A 17,755-nucleotide genomic window follows, 5' to 3' on the forward strand; every position below is an offset into this window, starting at 1 on the left:
TGTCAATGTTTGAACGTACTTGGACTAATATCAATTGTGTGCATTTGGCACATTTTTATTTTATATAATTTATTGTAAATTTGAGTGTATATTATAAATTTAAATGCATACTTTTTAGGTATAATACCGTTGCATTTTAACGTGACATTCATATTATTTTAATACAACAATATGGTAGGTATAGAGCATACTATAACTTATAACATATCAACTTGTCGGGTTTAGCATAATTTTTATACTGATTTCAGTTTTGTGACTGTTTTATTTTAATTGTGATGATGGAATTATACCCGTTAACATGTATACTTATTACTTACATTAATGAAAATGTGTTTTACAAAAGCGTACCAGTTTGTAATATACAATAGCGCAATTTAAATATAATAGATACTGTAAAATATTATGAAAATTATTTGGGAATTGGGGACCACTGATCCATATTTTATATTCTTACATGTACTTAAAAGTAAAATATAACTGTCGAACGGGTGTGGTATTTATTGTAGCTGTATACACGCGTTAGCGCTTAATATAACAGATTAAATGTTTAATCTATGACAATACACACTTAATTATCACGTAATATTTTCTTTATTTTTTTTATATAATAATATACTGTCGTGTTCTGTTCCGACATAGGTATACGACATAGTATTAATGTATTATAGGTGCGGTATTATGGAAGAATTTGGAGGCATAGGTATATCTATTTTGAAATAGTAATCCAAATCTATATAGCGTCCACGAAGTCAAACATTGTATTTTTAGTAAATTGTTCATAAAAATAAGTTATATTTTTTATCCCTAGATTTCTTCTACTCAAAATTTAAAAAGTTTATGATATTTCAATAATGTTTAAAAATTTAACTTGCTAAATAAGTGTAAGTGCGTACCTAACTGTAAAAATAAGCGCCGCTAATAATTAAAATTTAAGCGTGTGATACGAAAATGTACCTAATACAAAGATCTTGTAAGTATACAAGATTATTGGGTACATTTTACGAGCTAAGGGCCGGAAAATCGATTATTTCCTTTCTACGGTACTTTGTTCAATTTATTAATTATTTCTATACCTAACCAGCTAAACGTTTTCTCAGTAATCTCGAGCACTGAATCGCGGAGCGGACCTATGTCACAAGGCATAACTAACTTGAAAATTCTGGAACAGTATTATATTATATTATATACTGTTTACTATATATGAAATATATGTAATGCATCTTACATAGTTATAATATTATATTTGCACACGTCACGTTTTAAATACAAGTATATTATGAAACGGCTTTAAAATAATAATATATTTGGAGCAATAGTATGTTGAAATTACATAAGTAGGTATTATGTATGATGTGTGTGTGTGGGTACACGTTTTATACTGGATTTCCTACCTACGTAATATAGTGAATCTTCTTACGAATCTTCTTACGACATTTGTAATAGAGTCGGATTGTCCTTAAAAAAAAAAAAAAACATAAAATAAAAACGAGAATAAAAATAAATACGACATTTTTGGTTAGTATTCTCCTACGTACCTAATGTATATTTGTACTTGATGGGTATAAATACATTTCGTAGGTGTAGCATGAGTACTCATATAAAGGTAAATGATGTAGGTGGTATAATTATACCTAAATCACGAGGACGATTTTGTAAACCTGAGTACCTGACTAATGTAGATTATCGTCAATAATGAAAAAATAAAATAAAAACTAGTTCATATTTCTTTTTTTAATTTGTATGATGGTTTATTACAACATATTATACTTATTATATTATGTTTAAAAACAAATACATTTTCTATCTTAGTTATAAGTTTTATGACTAAAACGTATGGTATTTTACCAAATTTCTTATCGTTCCGGACTCCGGAGAGATATCATCATAGTGTACAATCTTAAGTTAGTAATACGTACTTACATAGTATTATATAATATTATAATACATCGTTATATATAGAATATAGATTACAAATGTGCAAACTTTACGTTGTGCGTTATTATTACTCTGTTTTTATGCTGAGCTTTATATTATTATATTTATATAAGTACCTATTACCTATACCTACATTAATGTATACAATTTGAAGTGTATATTATAAATACATAAAATAAAATAAATAGTAATAAGTATTTTTTTAACATACAATAAGCCACATAAAAATTTCACAAAAAAAATAAATATACACACATATATATATATATATTATACATTTATATTTAGTATGTAATGTGTATGGATTTGTGTTACCATATTTAACAAATTTAAACGCTTTTAGTTTTCGCCCCACAAACCAACCAACCAAACCTGGGGGTATTCTGGAGGTACGTTGAGGAATAATATTTATATATAGTTTGTCAAGTGATGTATTATGTAACGGATGTTGGTATTAATATATATGTCTATTGATTTTTATTGCCGACGACGAATTTAATATTTTGACAAATCTTTATTTGTAAGTTTCACGTCTAATGTTAAATTATAATTTTATTTAGACAACGAAAAAGCTAAAACATTATTATTACCTAGTACCTATAAATTCAGTATATTTTGTCATACTAACCTGTGTCACTGTCACTTAAAAATAATTTTTAGTCTACCCACGTTATGGTGACACTTGAGCTTACACTCAGTCTGGTCCAATAGGTTCTTGATAATGAGTTATGATAATATGATTAATATATATTTTAAAATAAAAAAGAGGAAGGGTTCTCATTTCAAAAATAGACGTTTAGATTTATTAAAGGACATTCCTTAAGTAATATTTAAAATTATAAGAACTTGAAAATATTGTTTATTATTTAAGTATGCTTAAAAATTCCAAAAATCAGAACTTGAATAAATTTATTAGGTATTAAGTGAAAAATGGGAATTACCACGTTTGATAATTTACTCTATATATTATTACGTTATACATTTGTGCATTAGATTTTATAATTGTTTAGTTGCGATATGATTATCTGATTTATTATATCAGTCGTTAATTATTAGTAATAATTCATTGAAATTTGTGACTAATTTATTATGTATATTTTGTACTTTCTTTTATAACATGTTTTATCTTATTCGTTAATAAGTTCAGTTTTTTTTCATCGAATTGATTTTTGTTCATCTGTCATAGTATTGATTGGTTATTATAGTGGTGAAGACGGTAATTGAAGTGCATCCACATTAATGTATTACGAAATTTTATAACGTGTTAGCGCCATATATCAGCCATACCGTATTATATATTTATTTGTGTATACAATATTTACATCAATTTTAAAGTACTAAAAATATTTTTTTAATGTACTTATATTGGCCGTTGTTATGCACGTATTTAATAAATTGAAAATAAATTGATCATACTCCCGTGACGTGATGTCCTCGAAAATATTGTAATTTTTTTAAGTATTTTAATTATTTGTAAATATATATGTATGTATATTATATATTTATATGCACAATATAATAACACAAAGTTGTCGTTTCAGTTCCAAAATCATTTCCTGGTATTACAATATTATTTATGAACGATTTGCGTGAATTAGTTATCGCTGTTTACGCATGTGACATATATATGAGTATGTCATAACACGCAGCTACAAGAATAAAAGGCTACAGGCATGTTCATATATATTTGATATAATAATGAAAAAAAAATTATACAGTATTCGAAATATCGACTATGCAGGACATATTAGGGTGAAAAACTCAAGGTTGTAACAATATTGATTGTACATAATTTACTGACTATGATAATATATTATAAGAATTGGTGTGTAATTTCCTCGATAAAATGTTTTATTTATATTTGTAAAACTGTATAAGCTTAAAAATATATCATATGTTATTGATAAATTAGTTTATCCCTTGCATGAATACACGATAGATAAAAATATTCATTTAAACCAATCGTTTTAAAAATTCATTCTTATATAATGACCCTGACCGTTGCGATCGTTATATAATTCAATATTTGAATTGATTCAGCCGATTCAGAATTTCTATAATCTTTTGTAGACGCTGATCGATACCTTGGCAATTGGTGTTGGTGACGAGTACTTTAATTGTAAGTACTAAGTAGGTACTCGGGGAACCTATTTTAAAATGACGGAAATGGCATATTTAGGTTGCTTATATTATATATGTATAGGTATATGCGACGGATGTAACAATTATTCATCAACAACCAGCAATTGTCAAATTCTTCAAGTATAGACACACTAATTTCTTTTATATTTATATAATATCGAGTATTGGCTAGGTAATAGTATAGTCGTATAGTATTTGGCTAAAATATATTTATTATGACTTGCACCACACGGTAAAATTCTGCAGAGAAGATTGACAATTTAAGTAATCTATAACAAACAATAACAGAAATATTAAATAAAAAAAAAAAAAAAAAATAATAGTCATTTTGAGTCCAAGAAGTAGAGCCCAAGCCATTTTCCTAAAACGCGTTCCGTCCAATCTGTCCATGTATACAAAAGTGATGCATGGATTTTCAAATATGTTACCTGGAGTAATGGATATTAGTTGCGATACGTTAAAATATATACCTATGTATAATATAATATATATGTGTATAATAGGTATATATTTTTTCCATTTTATGAACCGCTAAAATTGGGTACTATACTTATATCAATATATTTCTTTGGCCTGGATCCACGACAATACCAACACAATATGTAATCTGCCGTCCAACGAATTATGTAAAAATGTTGCGGTTTTTTTTTGTGGTTCTCGTGTAGAAACAAAGCGGTTAATGTTTTTTTCTTCAAAATAGGCTTAAAATCAAATTAAATAGTCGACCAGAAAACATCTGACAGTGATACCGCCTATCATAACTGCACTTCAGGATGCGTTTAACGGCTGTTTATACAACCTTCGGCCGGCAGTATTCCGATAATAATAATAATTTGTATAGTTTTTCAAAAGAAAATACTATATAATATATATATATTTGTCTGGCTGTAGACCGTGTGAATCATTCAGAAATAAGCCGAGTTGTTATCGATTCGTTTCGGAACAGTATATATAATATATTATTATTATTTTCAATCGAAAAAACAGATTTTGTCACCGGTCGGTCAGTCATCGTTGTTTTTCGCTATAGTTCTAGAACGATTATTTAGTGTGCAAAATATGTAATGTAATACAATACAATATAATATATATATATATATAGTTTTAGTAATAATTAAAAATATAATAATATACTATGTGAAAAAACGCGACCGCGAACCGCAAGTCTCCGAGCTTATAATAATAGGTGCGTGTTGTTCTCTCGAGTTTATATCAGGTGGGTAGGGGAGGGGATTATAGAGGAAAACGATTTCCGGTCTAATGATTTTAGGCGTATTTTTGTGTTTTTTCATCCTATAGATACACCTAACACCGTTGTCGTTTGACATAATTCATTTTTATTCGATTCGGTTGTAGGCTCACGATTTTTTACACCACATTTTTTCGTTGTTATTTTTGTTTTATACATTTACGCCGTGCTTAGGTCTCGACAATGGTTATTATTATTATATACACGTACAGGTGGTGCGTAACTCCCAATCGTGTAGGTGTAATAATGTAATATAATGTACGGCTGTGTATAAATCGACTATAGGTACCCTTGGATTGATGAATGACGAAGCCGACGACAAGCTATATAATCGAATTTTTAACACGGTACGTTTGTTGTTTTGTCGGCTTGTTCAATAAAGTTTTTCTCAGTTTTACGACACTTCATCGTCGTGTATATTATACCACATATTATTACATGAATATATTATTATTTAATCAGGTCCGGGATGTGCGTATGAATACATCGTACAAGCGGAATTTTTATAATATATAACATTGTTAGTTAAGGCTTTGGTAATTTAGGTTTACTGATTAAGACTCTATATGTTTTACTCAATACCCCTTTAAGATTTTCAACATTTTTACACAACTTTTCCCCAAATAAAATAAAAAAGAAATATAGTGTTCTAATTAGCAATTTAATTAAAGCAAAAAAAAAAACAAAACTGTAAGCAAATTTTATTTTTATATATTAAATTCGTATTGCAGTTTGTATACAATATACATATGCATATCTATATACTTCTGTGTATTACTTTTGATATATTATTTTAAATTATTTTTGATTGTAGGCAGTTACCTATATATACATTTCATTTCTATAAGTTATGATTTGTAAACAATAAAAATAAAAGTCACAGTAGAATCACTTTCCTTAGCATTTCTTTAAAACGTCCCTCTCAAAATCAAAAGAGCCCATTGAAGGGGTACCACCCACATATGGAATCACTGGTTTAGAGTTTGTTTTATCACTTTTATTATAGGATACTTAAAAAAGTTGAAATTGATAAATTTACCTAGCTTGTAAAATAAAGTATATGACAACAATAATCAATATTATTCGTATAAGTGGTAACTATTACATCCTTATTTTAAAGTATTTTTTCTTGTGATGGAAGGATTATGATGTATAATTGATATTTTTATATATTATGGCCATACATTTAGTGTGATAGGTGGTGAAATTATGAAAGACTTTAAAGTTTTGTATCTATGCAAAATTATTGAATGAAAATAAAATAATTAGTAGTAACTACTTTATCTATATACATATATTTTATAATTATATATATTCAAGCATTCCTGTTAAAATATAATATTATAATAATGGAAAATTAGTAATTACATAAAACGCTTACAGAAAAGTAAAATAATAGTCAAGTTCAAGAGTTTAATGCTTTGTTGTCAAATATTAAAATGATATCTTTTGTATCAATACAAAACTTCTCCTCACTTGCTCTCTCAGAATATACACTTATGCGTATTAGATTAATATTGTTAAAAATATTATTGTCTGTATGAAAATAAATACGATTTATTTTAGACCTACTTTAAACTACACAATATTACGTATGCAGTTCAATAAATAACGATTTCGTCATTTGTTTAATCGGACCGAGAATAAAAACATTTTGTTGAAATCTAGAAATTCACTTAACGCGTTCTTTTGTATAATATATAACACAGACGCACATTTTTCGTTTCACTCTACATAATATTATTATCATTGCGTAACGTCAATGTATGTTGAATAATACTTGATGATTGACTCTATGATTTTTTTTAATTACATTTAGTATGAGTAGTGTAATGACTGTTGTCAACAACTTGCTGTTAATATTTTTGGTGTTTTTTTTTTTGTCAGTACTTCCTGTAGTTTTGTCCTCAGTGGTTTGCTTTCCGGAAACAAAACTTTTTCCCACAATTTTTTTGTTTTGTTATAATTTAAACGTTTTACCAATAGTACATCGCTTGTAATTCTATGTACCTATCCTGTATATTATAACATGAATGTAATATTAATTGCGATTGGGAACACGAAATGGTTTGATCACGACTGAGCATCTTCATATTTATTTTGTTATTACCGCGGGTAGCTCCGGCTAAATGACGTGTTATTATTTTTTCACTATTCTTATAAAAGTCCCGATGGGAGGCTGAAGTCGATATACCGTGCAGTGCACACTTTGCACATCCAGGAGTCGCAGTACTGCATGTGTTAGCCACTGTAACAATAACGATATAAGTATTTTTTTTTTTCTATAGAAAATATCATAAAAAATCCGAAACCATCACTGACGTACACGATTCATGTATACTTAGTATCAATTATAATATTATCGCAGGTTATCTCTATAGCGAATTAATGGAGGTACGCCGGGCGTTGCGCAACGCCGCGCTCGTTTTTATAGATGGTTGTCGGACCGCGCCGAGGAAAGTGTGTACAATCGATTCATGCCGAATAACGACAATGAAATTATTACGCATTGCTCGTTTCGCTCGTCGGATCGAGAGATAATTGCGTGTCTTAAGATGCGCGAACGAGTGACGGTTCATGTCTGTATAATAATATTATGTGTACGTTGAGCGCGCATTACAATCGCGCGCCGGGCAGATGATTTTTTTCCGGAAATACAACCGCATCTCTCCATCGTGTTGTTATATAAAACAAATCGGTGTTTAAACGGATAATCGCGTTTAATTATTTGAACCGATCACTTCGCGGCTTTTGAAAATCCGCCACAGATACCGATTCGATCGAGCAATTTTAATATCCTTTTCGGGTGCCTTATGGCTGCATTTTCGCATAATATTATAATATACGTGTTTTATAATAATTACTCATATTACAGTACTATTATACTACTGTCTAACGCACGATTTTTAAGTCTGTTAGCTGTACGGCGAGCGGTCTGTTTTCGTTTTTAATTTCATCTCTGTCATGACGACAGTAATAATAATAAGAGTATGTCGCGTGTGGCGTGTTATAAAGCAACGCGTGTTGTCATACTCGATCAAAAATAATAAACATAATATTATAGACACACACTGTAGCGCGTTTCAATCATAATGTATATAGTGGCTCGTTGAATAATTAATATCAATTTACCGTGCGGATCGATCGCGGCGGCCGGCCGTCGACTTTTAGTGTACACAAATACAAACGCAACGAATACACTGGCTGCTAAGACAATCGAAAGCGAAAGAACTCCCAGCAATTACATGCGCGTTGTCGTCGTAAAACGAAATAATTTGTACGAAAATTTAATGGTCTCCTACATAATACGCGCCTAATGACTTGAATACATTTGTACTTGTACACACTGCACATACACACTTTCCAGAACCATTAAACTATATGAATGTTATATTGTTCGGGCCGCAGAACGATTAGGTTTGAAATTCAAATCTGAACGTACGGTAATTAGAATTGTTCGTAAAAAAATAAAAAAATAGATACCTAATTTTTATTATTATTTTATTTATATTTAAACATTTATATTTATCTTAAGGTGAAAGATTTGTATCCATTTCGATCACACGTATTGCGTCTTATTGATTAGGCGCGTTTGATGAAGTATACTGATTCGTAGTCATATAAATAATGATAAATGATAATAATAATACGATAAACACTTTTATAGTTAAGTTATAGGATATAATAAACTATTCGTGTATTATTAAGCAGAGCAAAGTTATTAATATTTCATAGAAACGATTCATGAACAATTTAATAATTTTATTATCTATATTTAATATTGTTGATATAAACCGATCCTCCTTAATACAACCGAAAAGTTTATTTGAAAAAATAAACATTCACATACAAAATAATTAATTGTGCATATTATGTCATGTCGATATACACTCATCGATGGTACGGTTCAAGTTAAAATAAGTTCAGTAGAACTAATTTTGCGTAGTTAGCTTTAATATTTGAACGAATTTATCAACTATCAAACAATAATGTCGCCTTATCTATATATTTATTTATTGGTGTTTTAGGATACATTAATTTTAAACCAGTTATGAGCATTTTTAAATTGTAATATCTCACTTAGGAAGACCTATTCATACACTATACAACATAAGGTTTTGATAATTAAGTTTGATAATACTTCAATTAAAACTAAGCTAACAACACAAAATTGGTCTTGTTGAATACTTGAATGCTGATTCAATCATATTCAATATGTTTTACGTTTACAAGACGAATACAATAAATTTGAGCGAGACACTGGTGACTGAAACGCATCCTTTCGACGAAAATATCAACGGTTTTTAAACCGTTGTCGAGAGCGACGATAATGATAATCGGATGGTAATTAATGTATTTATAATAAGTAACAAGTAATGACTATAATAGATACAACAGCATAGCCATATGGTGTCATAATAATAGTAGTAATATTATCGTAGTACCTATCTCGTGTCAATTATTATAATTCGTAATTATTTGTTGTCGTCGTGGGCGGCGCACTTCTAGAGTAATAATAATATTATATTATATATAACGCACATGTGTCATCAATCCGACAAGTACTCAACGTGTTCTATGTCAACGGAAACGATTAATTTATTTGTCTCGAAAGAGACCGACCAATGATCACACCGTTGTAGTATAATGGATTATTATTTATCATTATCGGTATGGATAACGATAAAATGTCATGTTATTGCAGCATGTGCATCTTCGAGTATATTCTACTCTTTTTATACGTATATCACATATTATTGTACTCAATCTTAAATTATTATTCAAATCACGTACTAATCGATTAATACCAGTATTTTTCTTACGAAGATGATCTAAAATTTGCTTTATTATTATTTATACACGTAGTTTAACCACTCTAAGACTGCAACATGCTCGTTCCCACGACGTACTACGCCTGTACCGTTTATTTTACAAGCGTCCGGAAACGTGTGACGGCAATATAGATATAATATACAAACGTATAATGTAACAATACATATTATATAGCGACGTGTTCTTTATCGACGGTCGAGGAAGTATACACTGTGCAATGAGGATTAGTGTATAAGTCATTAGTAGTAAATTATGTAAATTTTGTAAATATACTTAGAACTTCCATCAGTAATAATATTATTAAACAACACTACATTCTATATTAATATTATAATATTCTACAAGAAATTTGGTTGGACATCGCGAACAATAATATTATATTCCATAGTATATAATTATTACACGTCTTATAACTTTAAATTTAATATTTTACTTAATTAAACGTGTACAGCAGTTTAACAATGATAATAATTTGACCGTTGAAAGTTCATCATATCACGACGAATAAAAAAAATCAGTTAGGCAATTCATAATATTGCGAAACCATCGTTTTGAATATTTAATAGCTTTTTATTCAGGATGACATGTTATGCTGACGTCAAAAAATATGTATTTTTATTCGATAACAACACAATACACTCGAGATGCAGTTCGATGTGTCACTCCATCCACATGTGTCTATTTATATTAAATGTATATACTTTCATGTAGTCATAAGAGTGTCCAATATGTAGTGCGTCACATCGACTGAATATTAAAAAATACACGTATTTTGTAATTTCCGACATTTTCACTAAAACTATGTACGATTATGGTAACCAAAACATAGGTCACATTGAATTATTTTAAGTATGTGGATTTAATTTGTATAATTTGTAATAAATATCCGAATAATCACACTTTTTTAGTATTTTTATAGCGTTATTAAAGTTTAAATTTACTAATCCCAATGTGATATAAATAAAGTTTCTCTCTTCCACTCGAAATATAAATGATATTATACATTTTATTGTTTTACGATGAGTGGATCGTCTTTCCTGTAAAGTAATTTTAAATGGTTTGCTCTCATTCTTTTTGTATGGCTGTCGCGTAACGTAACTAGAAATTGCCCGCATATTGCCCCTTAATATCTGATATCTGACTAACATTCGTGTATCGGTGTATCTCGGTTTGAGTGCATTTCGGTCAGCAGTAATTATGGGTAATGGGCATCCACATGTAGACATCGTCATAATGTATACTATTTTATTGATATCATAATATAGCTTAGAAGTTAATATTATTTTTATTGTTAATTATCAATATGTTTAATATTTCGCATTAAATAAACGATGTATAATGTGTATTTGCTCAAATTGACTGGGATTATAAATAATTGATCCCACGTCTAATAAAGAAAGGACCAATGCAAAATAAAACTTAAAAGTGGCTAATGGCTGATAATTTCCTACAGTTATGTGTTATAAATTTTAATTTTCTATGCGCTCTACCGTAAATGGGGCTTATGAGATTTAAAAAAGAGGCCCTTATAGATATATAATATATCTTATTCTTTTATATCACGAAAATTACTCAATGACTGATCATAAATTGTATTATTTACTTGAGCAAACAATTTTAAATCATCATTATGAAATAAGTCATAAAAATGTACAGAATATAATTATGCAGTATATCTTTTAATTCATTAACAAAAATTAAAAATAACAGTGCGAGAAATTCCTTTTAAGGGGAAGTCTGAAATCACATTAAATATTTCTGATTGACATTGAAAAATACTTTCTAAGTACAAGTTAAGTATGACAATAACCACATTAATATGGGACCATTTTATGCCAATTGATTTTAATTTAGCAATTAAAATTATAATATTGACCGTAACAAACGCTCTTTTTATGTCTGCATAAATTTTATCAACCTGCCTATTGTCAGAAACCATATCAATTAAATAGGAATAGAATGTAATATAATTAATAACATAATTATCAGTCTATTTTGCATTGTAAATTCCATGTTTTTAATAGGCAATCCATCGATAATTAAAGAACTATTATAAAAATTGACGAAAAATACTTATTATAATAATTAGTTATATCGAACTGGTTAGGTATTTTAAGTGTGTTTGATATGTTCTTATACATTCCCATAGGTTTCAAATGTTATTTTTATATTCGAAAGTAATAGGTATTATTCTAATTATTGTTTTTAATAAATTTCCAAAACTAACGTTTTTTAGATCTGGATAATAATGACTGTAAGTATACATAACAGTATACATATAATAACAGTATATATTGTAATATTACATGTTATTATTATTTTCTTTTATCAAATATGATTCAGAACTAGATTTTCAAAATCCGCCAACATATAATAGTATTCTACATTCTGCAGAATACCGTAAAATATTAATATATTTTTATATGTTATCGTTGTACCAAGTGTTTACACACCACAAACACGATAAATTGATAACATTGTTGTCTTGTTTTTCAGCTTTCCGGACTAGCACTGTTGGCCTTGGGTTTGTTTACCCGGTATTATTCAACGAAAACTGAAGAACTGGCCAATAAAGCATCTGGAGATGCAGCTGGTCTTGCGGCTTTGGCATTCATCATCATCGGTGGAGCTATATTCATTGTGTCGTTCTTCGGCTGTTGTGGAGCTATCCGGGAGAGTCATTGCATGATCACAATGGTACGACATATATTATGTATCATACTTATAAATATTATATACGCAAACTAAATAAGATGGTTTATTAATCAGGCTTGTGGCCACGTTACATTTAAAATCAATTATTGTGTTTTTAAAAAATAAATATTTTTGTGCCTATTTAGGTATATAAATTGATATCTATTTAGAAAATTAGATTATTTTTTAAGTAGTATTATAAATACTTCAAACTCTAGGTATATAAAAATATTTTTTATTTTCCAAAAATAATAATTTACTTATAACCATCATTGTTTAAACTTAAAGCCTTAGAGGACATGGTTTATCACTTATTAAAAATAAAATATTTTTTGGGTACTAAACTCTTTTAAATTTTAATTATACTCATATCTTATTCAATAATTCATTTAAATCTTTATGAGAACACAATTTTTTTTTACATTTAAGTATGCATTATTTTTTTTTTTTATTGATACTCTACTTAAAAATATACAAGAATATTAATTTTCTTGAAATATTATAGATTTGTTCTACGTATTTAGCCAGAAAGTTGGTATGATCTCTCACACAGATATAATTTTTTATCCACTGTCATAATTTAGTGTCACTCGAATACGTGTGTTTTTGTTGAAAATATTTCGGTTTTCTGTTAAATTCCTGTATTGTTAATAATAACAAATCCCTGATCTTTGTTCATATGAGTAATCTGGTGTTCTAATCTTATAAACAATGTAAGATACTAAGTTATTAGTATAAGTTTATGAACTACCTACTTTTTTCCCTCTAAATTGTTTAATTATATATTATCTATCCTTTTGTATATCAATTAACTGTTTGCAATTACTCCGTTGTTTTTGAGCTTGTTTTGAACTTTTGTAAAACAAAATAAGTCATAATATTTAAATATTATATTCTTTTGAATGATTATGTAGATATTTGTACGCATGGTTGATTTTATTCGGATTAAACTTGTTGATTAGTCGTGCGTACAGGCATAAAATTACACATTATACGAATAAACAATATTTTGTCTTTGTTTTACACATAAAGTCGAAACATTTTCTGATTACACGTGATCTATAATATTATGCTGAACGAATAACGAACCAAAAAAGTGCTTTTTAAATTGAATATTTGAATTAAATACACTATTATTTAGTCTTATGATGCGTAAACTATAATTCGTTTCCGCAGTTGTTTTATGATTTTTATAAAACACGGAAATTCCTTTCCTTAGTTCGAAATATTAACATAATTCAAATAACATTTTAGATTTTGAGCTGAGAAATGAATGTATTGATTTTACTATGATGTGCTTTAAAATAATTTTATTTGCAGTATTTTATAATATTCAGAGGTGTCCGTTTTAAATACTTACTCCGTGTGCTACAGTCACTTATTATCATACACAACATGTACACATTATACACACACACACACACACACACACACATGTATAAATACTTATACTATAACGATGGTTATACGACGTATTTTCAGTACGCAATGTTCCTGTTGGCATTCTTCTTGTTGGAGGTAGCCGTCGGAGTTTTCTTATACGTGAACCGGGGACAAGTGGAATCAATCACTCGAAAATCCTTAACTACAGTTTTTGATGATTATTCAAATAAATCGGAATCACACGCTTTTGTCGATGAAATACAACATGACGTAAGTATATAAAAATGTATATTTGTTTTTGTTGTTGCATTATCGTTGATATAATAAAGTCCATCTTGACCAATGAGATTGTGGTTCGTGTCGTGGTTTCCAAATAATTTCGTTTATGTAGAACGAATACATACGGGCCAATAAACGATAAATAACAAACATATTAAATATATTTTATTAAAAAAGAATACGTGGTAACTATTACAATATATCTATGATAATATGCCATAATATAAGTTATAATTAAGTTAATAATATATTGGATTAAAATTGCACTATATTATATAATTTATTTACATTGTATTGTAAATTTAAATATAAACGGTTAGAGAAGTTTAGTATGTTTTTATGGAAGTGAAATATGGACCGAGTGGTTTGTTTTGTTTGCAAACAATGTATTTGGTATATTATGTGAGAAAGTCGAAATGTTTATTTTATTTTTGAGGTTTTGGAAGTATATGGATGGCATGAGTTCCATGGTATGTGATGAGAAAGCTTATTAAGAACGATTGACTACTTTTTTATTGCCATTTAAAGGGTTATCCTTATCATAATGTATTTTAAGCGTAAGAATTTTAAGCAATACATTTTTACAGAAAAATAAAAGATTATATAGCTCATTTCACCAATTTGTGTTACAATCATTTAATATATAGTGTTTGTAATAAAATTTAACATTTACATATTATTAGGTTTATCTACCTATCAATTATTCTGTTAAAAAAATTGCAATCCCTGCGTAAATTATTTATTGTTTACAATACTAGTTATTTGTGTCCATTATTAATTCGTAGATTAATAGCATACGTGTTCAGTACTGTGTTCTGGTGCTTTACCTGACGTTGAACATGTATATGGATGGTAAATACCCCAAAACTGTTTTAGTTGGTGGGTTAGTAGGTAAGTGGGTGACTGCTTGATATATTACTGTAGATCTTATAAAATGTAGTGTAAATACTAAATAGTATATAGAATTTACAGACATACGTGCAGTATTTACTGTATTGTACCATTTAACTGATTTTAGTCGTCAAATATTTATGCTGATTGAGTCGAGGGTTGGTGGGTACCAAAAAAAAAAAATTTTTATGATTTTATGAAATTTAATTTAATTAAATTAGCAGTACTGGAGACCCGGGAGAGTTTACATGTTTCAGACAGGTAATATTGGAGTAGACCTGGGAGAGTTTATCGCATCGTTAGAGTTTACTATCGGTAGAGTTTACAATCGCCCCGAGCAAGTGCACATATTATTATCGTTATAATGTCATGTAATTATGTTATTTGTAATTTAATTAATATTGCTAGTGTATAATATATTATGTATATTATATTACCATTGCCCAAACTATTTATTTACTTAATATATTAAGAGACTCTAAAAAATCTTGCTGCTACCATATAAATTATTGTTAGATATTGATAATATGATGGTTGATTATTATTAAACAAATGATAATTTTTCTACTAAACAACTAAATTAAATGGTCGAAAACAAGATAAAAATATTTTTATTTTTTCGAAAGTAATTAGTATTTTATTTCACTTATGTCTTTAATTAATTTTTAGAAGGTATAGGCGTTTACCCTCTAATTACTTAGTATCTTAGTAACATCGGGCTTGAAGGTAAAAACCTTTTTTTAATAATAATAATAGGAGAATTATTTTTACACACAGTTTTTTTTCATTTAGTATTTAAGATGATGCATTTTTTTTTTTTTTTGCTATTTATGAGATCTGATAGTTTTATCCACAACATTTACGTATTAACAGTATTAATCGATAAGACGTGCTTGTGAAAACGGTACATTGTCGATGTTAAGATAAAAATTATTTTTGATTAATTCTTAAATTAGATACCTAATTATTTTTAAATGAAATACGTCCCAATTACTCGGTGGCGAAAAAAGATTTTCTTGTAGGTCAATCAAAATGTTTTGAACCCGAATCGTCAAGTTTTACAAGACAACTTATTTAAGTACGATGCATTCACTAAACATTTTAAAACAGTTAATACATACATTAGTACCTATATTATGTAGCGATGCAAGTGATGCAACAATTCCAATTGCAATTTTTACATTTGGTTTATTGATTATTCAGATTGAAATCAAACATGTAATAATTCATTCGTTTTATGTATTATTAGTTTTCCTGTTGTGGCGTAGACGGACCGAACTACTGGACCGAAAATAACGCGGCTGCTATACCGCACAGTTGTTGCCGCGATGATGGTGGCCAAGGAACGACATGCTCTAAGGCTCAGGCATGGCAGGATGGTTGTCTGCAAAAGTCTATCGACTTGGTCAAAAGCACGTCAGGCATGCTATTCAAGATCATAATGGGTATTGCAGGTGGAGAGGTGAGCATGAAATCACAACTATGAGTTTAACTATATACTTAGTGAGGTTTATAGTATAGGGATTGGATTTGTGATGAAAAAAAATTAGCCAAGAATTGTGTAAACGTGATAAAAATTTATTTTCGTTATTTTACGCATTAAAATATCGTCTATGTTAGTATTATGTATTTACAGTAGAATGTTCGTCAACATTTAATCTATTTAACACTATAATGACCCATTAGTAAATAGTAGACTATAATAAATTATAATCCTTAAGTAAATCACGTTGCATAATGTATAAAACTTCAATGTGTTACCAGTGACCATTTTAAAATATTTAAAAAAAATTACCATTAGAATTTTTTTAACATTATAAAATACGAGTTATGTAACTCTGAAGCATACGTTAGTACTTATTGCCATCATTGATTGATTAACAAGTAGTGTTTGGAAAATAAAAAGATATTATATTATTTTAAATAATAAAAAAAATAAACTAAGACGTGCTTATGTAGTTTTAAATCGCTCTTTTGTTTTAATATTGTATACATATTATTGTAAAGCGAAACATGACAAATGTAAATTTATTCAGTTCTGTTTCGTTAGTCTAAGAGTCAATAGACTTGTTATTACATTTAAAGGTAGAAAAATTATCTTTGTGTTTAGGATTTTTGTAAAATATTTGTTCGTATACTCTACTCGTAAACAACATATTCAATAATAACGTAGAGTGAGGTACAGGCGACGATTGTTTTCTTAAATAAATTCCAGTGTTTTTTAAGTCACATCAACAATTGATACGAATAAATTGAAGTACAGTCTGTTAAAACAAAACTCATCAATGGTTATCAGTTTATCACGTTTCATAATATTATTATAATTATTATAACTAGTAAATATAGTTA

General features: G+C 28.4%; 1 protein-coding gene across 1 annotated transcript in view; it reads left to right on the forward strand.

Annotated features, from left to right (window-relative positions):
- The window catches only part of LOC114121698 (CD63 antigen-like), a 35,198-nt gene that overhangs the window by 16,367 nt on the left and 1,076 nt on the right, over positions 1-17,755 (forward strand). The window contains exons 2-4 of the mRNA XM_027984139.2: positions 12,656-12,856; positions 14,336-14,506; positions 16,656-16,868. Of these exons, the coding sequence (XP_027839940.1) occupies positions 12,656-12,856; positions 14,336-14,506; positions 16,656-16,868 (585 nt within the window). The remainder of the gene's footprint in view (positions 1-12,655; positions 12,857-14,335; positions 14,507-16,655; positions 16,869-17,755) is intronic.

The sequence above is a fragment of the Aphis gossypii genome, chromosome 1, assembly GCF_020184175.1.
Source record: "Aphis gossypii isolate Hap1 chromosome 1, ASM2018417v2, whole genome shotgun sequence".
Lineage (NCBI taxonomy): Eukaryota > Metazoa > Arthropoda > Insecta > Hemiptera > Aphididae > Aphis > Aphis gossypii.